The following is a 10558-nucleotide window of genomic DNA, read 5'->3' as shown; positions in this document are numbered from 1 at the left end:
CAAAAAAAAAAAAAAAAAAAAAAAAAAGATATGTCCCAAATTTTATAATGAAAGCTGACTCTTTGAACAGGAGAGTGCTTGGGTAAGATGGAAGTGGCCACCTTCCCAGGTAAGGGAACAGCTTCTGTACAGTTTATTTTTCAAGGAAGGTGACAGGGTAGAAGTGGGAGTGGTCCAGTGCTGTTGTGCTCCTATGCCTTTGTCCCTGTCTTTGAGAGGTGAGTCTCAGCCTTCCTGTTTGGGGGCTTAATTCCAGGGGCTTTCCCGGGCACATGGGGAGCTCTCAGAGGAGAGAGATATCCTGAGCCAACAGCAGGGAGACCATGTGGCACGCATCTTGGAGCTGGAGGATGACATCCAGACCATCAGTGAGAAAGTGCTGACAAAGGAGGTGGAGCTGGACAGGTGAGGCCCTGCCCTTGGTTTTCCGAGCCCCTCACACTTCAGCTTCTCATTTCAGGCCAACCAGCCTGCCTGTCTACCTAGTTTCTCTGTCACTTCACTCGGGTATTCCAGCTACTGGGAATCCCTTTCTGCCTTGCTCTCTTCCATTTTTCTGAATCCTTAGTTACCTTATATTGTGCAGGAAAAGTTAAGAAAAAGTTAGGAGTGGAAGATTTAGAAGAGAATAGATAGAATTGTCAGTGGAAGACAAGAGAGGATGGATTTCAGATTTTACCACAGGAGAGATACAGTTTGACTCTGTTCCCTTCCTCAGAAATACTAGAACTGGTAATTCAGGAACATATAGGCCTTGCTCTTGAAAATGGCATAAATCATAAAATCAGTGTTGGAAGTAATGTAAGGAATAAGGGAAGGTCACCCTTAGGAGATAGCCTCTTGCAGTTTTGGGCAGCTGTCACTTCTATCGCATATAGAGAGCTAAACTTTACTCTCGTATAGTTTACCAATGAGTCCTGGTTTATTTATTTTTATTTTTATTAGTATATTTTTGCTACATAATTATCACATTCATTGTGGGGAGTTGGTACATTTACACAACACATCTTTGTTGTTTTGTTTTATTTTGTTTTGTTGGTTTTTTTGAGACAGGGTCTCACTATGTAGTTGAGACTGACCTGGAACTCACTATGTGAACTCACAGCGAACCTCCTGCCTCAGCCTCCCAAGTGCTGGGATTACAGGTGTGCACCACCATGCCCAGCTTACATGACACATCTTAATTCCCCTTTCATCCCCTAGATCCTAGAGTAGAATACTGGAACCACATAAAAATTTTTTTCTATCAGAAAATATTATTTCTGCCAAATAGTGTAAGTGTTAGCCACTTCCTATTTCTGTCCTTTAAATTTTTACCAGCTTAAATGCTCTAGTTTTTTTATTTATCAAGTACTATAATTGTCTCTCATTTTATACTGGGAGCTTTGATATTTTTAGAAATTCTTTGAAAGAAAGATGGGTTCTACCTAAGGCCAGGGTAATAAATGAATTGATCTGAGAGGATTCTTTAGGAGGCACTAGTCTTGCCTTAGGAAGACACCATGCATCTGCATTCTTAGAAACTGTCTAGAACAACAGTCAGCATATAGCAACTGATATGTCAAATCTAGCCTGCTGCTTGTTTTTGTTCGGACCACAAGGAAGAGGATTTTTTGGTTTGTTTTTTTTTTTTTAATGTTGTAAAGGTTGACAAACAGATTAAAAGAAGAATATTTTGTGATGTGAAAATTACATGGAATTCAAATTTCAGTGTTTGTAAGTGAAGTTTTATTAGGACACCATGATCATTCATTTACTTATTGTCATGGCTATTTCTAGAGTACAATGCCAAATTTGAGTAGTTGTCCTAAAGAACAAAGTCTGCCAACTTCTGTACTGTTGATTTTTTGCTTTGTTTTGTTTGGTTTGGTACCGGGGATCGAACTTGGGACCTTATTCTTGCAAGGCAGACAGTGGAACCACTGAGCTAAATCCCCAGCCCTTGCCAACTTCTGATAGAGAACAAAATTAATTTTTAAAATTTTATTTATTTTAGAAACAGGGTCTAAGTTACTAGGCTTAAGTTGCCCAGGCTAGGCTCGAATTTTCAATCCTCCTACTTCAGTCTCCCAGAGAGTTGGGATTATAGGCATGTGCCTCTATGTCCAACTAGAACAAAAATTTATAATCAATGACTGTCCCTTGTCTAAAAGAGCCTAAATTCTAGTCTCTTGATTGAAGACAGCCAGGGAGTCATCAGCAGGCATTCATTAAAAATGATAATGCAAAAGTCAGGCATGGTGGTCCATGTCTGTGATCTCAGCACTCTGTGAGGCTGAGGCAGAAGCATTAAAAGTTGAGTCCAATCTGGGTAACTTAGCAAGATCCTGTCTCAAATAAAAATTTAAAAAGGACTGAGGATGTACCTCAGTGCAAAGGCTCTGGGTTCAATCCCCAGTTCCAACCCCCAACACCCACACGATATATAAAGAGAGAAGAAAATTGTTTCTGGCTCAATTGTGCTGTAGAACCAAGAATCTTGGATCGTGGGGCTTAGAACTATGTGCTCTGGTTTGGCGACTTCAACATCCCAGAGTGAAGTAGAGGCCTGGGCCTAGAGAAACACCAGTGAAAGAGGTAGAACAAAGGCCCAAGTCCTTCTCTGCATGACCGGATGATCCACATATTGTCCCCCACTTACAGAGTTAGAGACACAGTGAAGACCTTGACTCGGGAACAGGAGAAGCTCCTGGGACAGCTGAAGGAAGTCCAAGGAGACAAGGAGCAAAGTGAGGTAAGGGGCTCACAACTAGTTTGCGTTCTCAGTTGTTCAGCTGGTGTTTACTGAAATGCTTCTGGAGTGCCAGGCACCAGAGGGGATAAAAATGGAAAGACCCTGTGCGCACTGTACTCCAAACACACTACATATGCCTAAATCAGGATTTGTCAGAGTAAAACATAAGCAGCATCACAAGGGAAAGCTAAATCAGTATTACGACACCCCAGAAAGGGAGGTGAGAGCATGTTTTGTTTAGAGTCATTAGAAAAAGCTGCTAAAAGGAGGGCATGAATTAGCCTAATACTTCCAAACCTTTTTAGCTACAGAACCATTTCTCTCCCCACCAGTGAAGTTTTTTACATCTTGTGTGGAACTTTACTGTATAAGCAAAAGCAGTATTAGTTTCAACTTATTTTTATGAATTCAAATGTATAACATTTACTTATGATGTAATAAAAGCAATAAAATAATTTTGATGGATACCAAACTTTTAAATTAAGGATTATAGATGACTGCTTTGTCAGCTGTACAGGCTAATGTGCTTCTGTATTTTGTTTTGATGCTGCTTAGCAGATTTGAGGTTCTAGGTTCAGTCCCAGCAGCACAAAACGTAATCTGTATTTTTGTTTTGATTGTTCAATATTGAAAATGCCTGAGTCACACACAAATAGGTGAAAATGATAAGAGTTTACTCATTTCAATAGAAAATACAATAGAAATTTTATTCTGAGATTTACAGAAAAGTGAATTAACCCAGAAGCCCATGTCAATGGGCTGGTGATATAATTTATAAATTTATGTGATTTTTTAAAAAAATAATTTTTAATAACTTAGCACAAGTTCACACTGGGGCTATAATAGCTCAGGGGTAGAGGGTATGCTTACCCCTCGGTTTGATCCCCAAAATTGCATTTAGAAAAGAACAAGTTCAAATTCGATACTATATTTTTAGAACCCTTCAATTGCTTCCTCAGAAACCTTCACTTTTTTTTTTGTACCAGGGATTGAACTCAGGTCCTTGCGCTTGCGAGGCAGGTGGCGGAACCACTGAGCTAAATCTCTGGCCTAGAACCTTCACTTTTGTAGAAGGTGGTTTGAAAAACTTTAGCTCAGCAGTGAAGAATGGGTAAATTTGAGTAGATAGAGATGAGAAGAAGAACATTCAAGAATCAGAAAAAGACATATACAAAGGTTTAGAGGCCAAGTGCTCAGAGGAGTTGAATGTGTAAAGAGTGTGAGATACAGCACAGGTCAAATTGTAGAGGATCTCTCTCGAGCTTAGCCTATTCTTTTTTTTTTTTCTTTTATTGAGTTTATTGGTACATTTTAGGTATACAGTACAATTACATTCATTATTGGGATCTTGTGCCTTTACATGACAGGTCTTGGTTCTCATTTTTTTCCCCTTGTCCGTGTCCTCTCTTCACCCCCTCCTGCCCTCCTCATTTACAAACACTTTATTTCCATTTTTTCATGTTGTCATATTTTTTTCTTTTCCCTCATTACCTTTCCCTTACCCTTCCCATTTTCCCTACACCTTTAGCCCTTTTCTTCCTATTTCACATGGTCAGTTATTTCATTAGAATCTTAGGTACTATTATAGCTTTTCACACCAGAGAAACTATTCAGTATTTACACATGTGTGACTTATTTATTTCACTTAGGAGTATATCCTCAATATGTACCCATTTTCCTATGAATGAATCTAATTTCTCATTCTTTATGGCTGAGTAGTATTCCATTTTATAGAAAAACCACATCTTCTTTATCCAATTTCCAACTGATGGGCAAATGGGCTGTTTCCAAGTTTTAGCTATTACAAACTGTGCCGCTATAAACATGGGTGTGCATATATCACTGTGGTATGATTCCTTTAATTCTTTTGGGAAGATACCCAGCAGAGGGATGGCTGGGTCAATAGCCTATTCTTTAAGCAGTGAAAAGCACTGATTATTTTCAAGTAAGGGTGACATGTACTTGTAGAATTGTACTTAAGAGGCTCACCATGAGTTTGTGGCCAGCTTAGACTATAGAGTGAGTTCAAAGGCAGCCTGAACTACATAGCAAGACCTGCCACAAAACGAAACAAAACAAAACAAAAAAACTATATACTTAAAGATTAACCTGCTTGCCTTGTAGAAAATAAACTAGTTGTGAGTTTCAGTCATCCAAGCAAGAAATGACCAGAGCCTAAACTAATGTGGCTTTGGCAGTAATAGAAAAGAGAAAATGGCTGATTTAAAAGAAAACAGAGGTGCAACATGGGATATCTACATGTAAGACTCCAGGCTATGATGCTGGATACTTTGTTCAAGAGCTGGAGACTGGATGTTCAGGATAGAGGCCCTTTGAGTGGAGAACCCAAGGGCTAGCAAGAGCTGAGTGCTCAAACTTGTATTAAATGCAAGAAATGGGACCTTGATATCTCTCATCACAATGGCAGAAGTCATCTTGTCTCCCTGGTTAATCCAGCACCTCTGCTTCTTTCTACTTCCATCAGGCTGAGCTTCAAGCAGCACAACAGGAGAACCGTCACTTAAATTTGGAGCTGCAGGAGGCCAAGGGCCGGCAAGAAGAGAACAGTGTTCAGGTCCAACGATTGAAGGACAAGGTGGCCCAGATGAAGGACAGTCTAGGCCAGGCCCAACAGCGAGTGGTGAGTGAAGGCCCCAGGCAACAGGAAGCATTGAGAGCTAGCTGCTGAAAAGTCTGGGTTGCCCGAGAGAAGGGAACGACATGGATAAAGACTAGACAACATAATCAGAGTCCTCGTGCTGAGGATGGAGGCTGGTTTACAAATGATTCACTGGATTCTGATCTCTGTCTCCTTTCTCCTGAGGCTGAGCTGGAGCCTCTAAAAGAGCAACTTCGAGGAGCCCAGGAACTCGCAGCCTCAAGCCAGCAGAAAGCCAGCCTTCTTGGGGAGGAATTGGCCAGCGCAGCAGGAGCCAGGGATCGCACCATAGCTGAGCTGCACCGCAGCCGCCTGGAAGTGGCTGAGGTCAATGGCAGGCTGGCTGAGCTCACTCTGCATCTGAAGGAGGAAAAATGCCAGTGGAGCAAGGAGCGGTCTGGGCTGCTGCAGAGTATGGAGGTAGAGGGGTAGGGGCAGTCTTTTGGCCCCTATTTCCACCTCTACAGGGGCTCCTACATGTGGTCAGGCCCTCTGGGAGGGGTTGAAAGTCTCAGAGGACTTAGGGTTCGGGGCGGGGCTTTGAGTGAGGTGCTCTTTACTTTCAAGGCATGGACTCAGCCCTAACCAATGTACCCTAATCCCCGATCACTGTAGCACATTCCTTAGTTACCATTCTTGCTACAGAAACATTTCTGTCCTAAGGACCAGACCCTGATCAACATAGTGCCTTGCTGTCTTGTCCTGTCCTTTGTTGTGGGGTAATAGGAAGTAAGAGGAAATTGCTCCAAAAACAGTTCAGTTCAATAAAAGAGATCCAGTGAGCCGTAGTACTGTTGCCAGTGACCTTCCTGTTCCTTCCTCTCACCCTCCTGCGCTCCTTTCACTGACCACCAGGCAGAGAAGGACAAGATCCTGAAGCTCAGTGCAGAAATCCTTCGTCTGGAGAAGGCAGTGCAGGAAGAGAGGACCCAGAACCAAGTGTTCAAGACAGAACTGGCCCGGGAAAAGGATTCCAGCCTGGTGAGGCAGCCAGTCACCACGGGCCCCTCAGGTGTCCCCCTGAGGTGTCAGTGTTCCTTGCTGTGTCTTGGGTGATGTCTCACTTGTACTCCTCCCAGCCTCTGTTGGTTTGAATGTGCAGAGTCTCTCTCTGCTCTCAAGGTATCGTCTGGACCTCGGAGAATTACAGAGTAGCTCCTGGTATAACCAAGGCCTCTGCACAGCCGCCGAGGGCAGTCATCCAAGTACATACTAGTGAGGCAGAGATTAGGACTCAAACTGAGTCTTTGTGGCCAAGACAGGGGTGGCAGAGAGGAAGAACATTGAGCAGAAGAGGAAATGAGGTGTGGGAGATATGGTTCCATCCTGGTGGTCCAGGTCCAGAGCTCAGGTTCTTGATGGTGTGTTGTAGGCTCCAGGTTCCACCCGGCTCTTTTTCTTCAGGTTCAGTTGTCAGAGAGTAAGCGGGAACTGACAGAGCTGCGGTCAGCCTTGCGCGTGCTCCAGAAGGAAAAGGAGCAGTTGCAGGCCGAGAAGCAGGTGAGGCCATGAGACTTAAGTCCCTGGGTGTCAGAGCTGAAGATGTGGAGAATCAAAAACTCTGTTATCCTCTTGTCATCTCTTGCCTTAGAAACTGGAATCTCTAAGAGGGCCCAGTGACCAAAAGGAGCACTCTAGCTCCTCTTCTTAGCTCACTTGGCAGGTGTCGGGGAGGGGGTTGCCAGGAGAAGAGAGGGATTAAAAAGTGAAGGAAGGCTGTTGGGTAAGGGGACCCATCTTCCACAACCCCACCCTGTGGTGAAGGCTTCAAATCCTGAGGAGCAAAGCGTTCATCCAGGAGCAAAAAGGGCTGTGAGGGCCAACGAGGTTGGCATCTTCCGAGTCTCTAGCACCTACTTCTTTCCTCCTCAACTCTAGGAACTGCTAGAATACATGAGGAAGCTGGAGGCCCGCCTGGAAAAGGTGGCAGATGAGAAGTGGAATGAGGATGCTGCCACAGAGGACGAGGAGGCCGCAGCAGGGCTGAGTCTGTACACCCCCAATCTGGTGACACCTCTCCACCCACTCCTTCTGTTGAGGAAAATTCCATGGACACCCATGGAAGCTGCCTCTGCCTTCTATGTGTTCGGCCTTTTTCCTTCCCAGACCCTAGACCCTATGTGCCCCTCAGAGGAGAATGAGCTGATCCAGTGCTCTAACAAACACATCCTTCCTTCTTCCTTGCCTGTCTCCTTTCCCACAGGCTGCCCAGCTGCTCTGACAGACTCGGAGGACGAGTCCCCAGAAGACATGAGACTCCCACCCTATGGCCTGTGTGAGCGCAGAGACCCAGGCTCCTCTCCTCCCGGGCGCCGAGAGGCCTCTCCTCTCGTTGTCATCAGTCAGCCAGCTCCCATTGCTTCCCACCTCTCAGGGCCAGTTGAGGACAGCAGCTCTGACTCGGTGAGAGTGGGAGCAGTAAGGAGTGGGTAGGGCCACACCCAAGAAAGTCCACCTCCAAGAAAGTATGTAGGCCTCTCGTTTTAGTTTTTGTTTTTTGTTGGTACTGAGGCAAGTGCTAGGCAAGTCCTCTGTCACTGAAATACACCTCCAGACCCTGGGGTTTTCCTTTGATCTCAGGGGAGAAGAAACAGGCCTAACCTCTCTTCAAAGCCACCAAGGGATGCTACCCCCCAACCCAGTCCAGCCCAGTAGCCTCATGGCCTCCAACCCCCATTGGACGGAACCTTTCCTGTCCTGCTCTTCCCACGGCCCCTCTGCTCACTCGACTTCTCTTCCTTTACCAGTCCCAGTGTGCTGCTCCCCCGCCTTGGGACCCAAACCCACCCATATCTCTTTGGTACACAGGAGGCTGAGGATGAGAAATCAGTTCTGATGGCAGCTGTGCAGAGCGGAGGTGAGGAGGCCAACCTGCTGCTTCCTGAACTAGGCACTGCCTTCTATGACATGGCCAGGTGAGTGCAGCGGGAGCAGCCGGAGGAAGTGACTGGGGAAGGACGTCCATGTGAATAGTCACCGTGCCCTTTCCTCAGCCTTCCCCTTCTTGGCCTCAACCAAAAGAAAAAAAAAAAGGAGAAACAGGTGTGGTTGATGTAGGAAATTACCCACCATTCTAAATCCCAGGTGCCTTCCCATAATCTCTCCCCTCATCTCCTTGCACTTCGAGGCCCTGCCTTTAACTGGCTTCTGTGTTGTTCCAGCACCATCTTCCATGGAGCCCAAATTGCCCTGCATCCCCTCACTCCTGTCCTTTCCCCTTTCCCAACTGCCAGGTAGGTAACCTAGGCTCCTTGAGGGAGGAAGGGAGGTGACCAAGTCCCCCAGGCACAGGAGCAGAAAGAAGGCTGAGGTCCAGCATCTGTGTGGCTACACTTGAGATGCTGACCCTTTTCCCTGGGGATTCTCTGGGAGGGGATCTCCCAGGGTGGGGGGCTCAGGTATTTGACTCAGCCTCCTCTTTGTGCCCTGGGCCAAGAGGACAGGGCGTGGAGAAGAGAGATTTTTATCATCGAGCCGGGGCTATGCCTGGTTGTGTGATGGGCTCAGGGCAGGGAGGGGTGATGCTATCATCCTTCTTGACTAGAGCAGGAAGATGAAGGACGATGTCAGACTCATTTTCAGCCTCATTAGGCAGCAGACGGAGATGGAGGGAGAAGCACAGGAGCTTGGGGGATGGGCCCTGTGCTGCAGAGACCAACAGATCCACAAGAAGAGTGGCCAGGGGGATCTGGAAAATGAAGGCGTCCTGCATTGTGGGGAAAAAGATGCTGTAGGAGAGGCTGGTACAGAGAATGACCAGGATGCTGCACTGGGAGCAGGATCATCTGGGCACCCAGGTGCATGGTCCTGCTCTCTGAGGTCTGCAAGTCGAGGCAACAGGACGCTCTGATCCTCCCATATTCCCTTTGTGTCTCTTTAGTGGCTTTTCCGTGGATCCCCTGTCAGAGGCCAGCACTGGGGGCCCTGCCACCCCACCGTGGAAGGAATGTCCTATCTGTAAGGAGCGCTTCCCTGCTGGGAGCGACAAGAGTGCCCTGGAGGACCACATGGACAGACACTTCTTTTGCAGCACCCAGGACCCCTTCACCTTTGAGTGATGTCACCCCTCCGTGCACGCGCACGCGCGCGCGCGCGCGCACACACACACACACACACACACACACACACGTTCACACGCAGACATACACTTTCCCATTCACTGGGTTCCATGATATCCTGTTTCCTAAGAACCACTCCTGTGTGTCCTTATTTTCACCCCAGGCTTGCTAACTTCACCTTCTCCTACCTGGCTTTTTGTCCTAGGCCAGGGTCTTCTTTGGAAGCAGTGGCTGAACTATCCCCAGAAAGCAGTTTTGGAGGAATCAAGATAGAGACCTGTAGGACTGGAACTACCCACTCCTAGCCCTGGTTGCTTCCGATACACAGCTGCCCCCCCCACACACACACACTCTCACACTCACTCCCCTCTCTGATGCCCCAAAGCCAATTCCTGGGGCACCCCATCCTCTTTTATTTGGGGTTTCTGTTTGTTTACCTGAGTTTTCTCTGGGGCCTGCATAGGGACAGCAGCATGGACAGCATGACCTTTTCGGGTCTCTTTGGTTCTCAGTTTCACTGGTTCCTCTTTCTGTTCCCTGGTTGTCTTCCACACCCCACCCCAGCCTTTTCTGTAGAAGTAATATCTTAGATATTAATACGGAGGTTTCTTTTATATTTTTAAGGCTTCCTGTACTCTGCCTTCTGCCCCTCCCTACTACCCCCCCCAGCCCCGTATCCTCACATGAAAAGAAACGTATTTGTGCCTTCTGTGAGGGATGGGGGAACAAGTGATCCCAGGTGTCCTCATTTCCAGCCCCTCCTTCCCAAAGTCCCCCACAGCAATAAGAGCTTCCCCCCTTCCCATACCCTTCCTCTCTCATCTGTAGTTTGGACAAATATATTTATATGATAAGTGTAACTGTTGTCATAAAATGTGTTCTTACGAGGTAAGATTCCCAGACTGTGCAGGAGGGGTCGGAGGGAGGAGACAGCTGCTGAGCAATTGTCTCCGGCCTGCTGTGCTGGCTATCAGCTCGAAGAGGATGAGGAAAGGCCCTTCACCAGAGTGGGTGTAGGCAAGCAGGCAGGCTTAGAGGGCGCTACAGTGGGTGGGAGCAGGCTGACAGGTCTGTGTGCTCTGCTCACAGTGGAGCCCAGGAGCAGGG

The 10558-nt window shown here is 46.8% G+C and overlaps 1 protein-coding gene across 2 annotated transcripts in view; it reads left to right on the top strand.

Moving 5' to 3' along the window:
- Window positions 1–10062, top strand: part of Calcoco1 (calcium binding and coiled-coil domain 1) — a 16921-nt gene extending 6859 nt beyond the window's left edge. The window contains exons 6-15 of one of the 2 annotated variants that reach the window (XM_010609354.3): window positions 257–405; window positions 2644–2734; window positions 5220–5375; window positions 5559–5813; window positions 6249–6374; window positions 6798–6893; window positions 7272–7380; window positions 7597–7796; window positions 8202–8308; window positions 9274–10062. In XM_010609354.3, coding sequence (XP_010607656.1) covers window positions 257–405; window positions 2644–2734; window positions 5220–5375; window positions 5559–5813; window positions 6249–6374; window positions 6798–6893; window positions 7272–7380; window positions 7597–7796; window positions 8202–8308; window positions 9274–9451 — 1467 coding nt within the window. In that variant the 3' untranslated portion in view covers window positions 9452–10062. Of the gene's footprint in view, window positions 1–256; window positions 406–2643; window positions 2735–5219; window positions 5376–5558; window positions 5814–6248; window positions 6375–6797; window positions 6894–7271; window positions 7797–8201; window positions 8309–9273 lie in introns of both variants that reach the window. The other variant, XM_010609353.3, reaches the window with a different exon arrangement.
- The last annotated feature ends 496 nt before the right edge of the window (window positions 10063–10558 follow it).

The sequence above is a fragment of the Fukomys damarensis genome, unplaced genomic scaffold, assembly GCF_012274545.1.
Source record: "Fukomys damarensis isolate Sample0158 unplaced genomic scaffold, DMR_v1.0_HiC HiC_scaffold_15, whole genome shotgun sequence".
NCBI lineage: Eukaryota > Metazoa > Chordata > Mammalia > Rodentia > Bathyergidae > Fukomys > Fukomys damarensis.
Note: the sequence above shows the minus strand (reverse complement) of the source record. Positions and strands in the feature narration are given on the sequence as shown.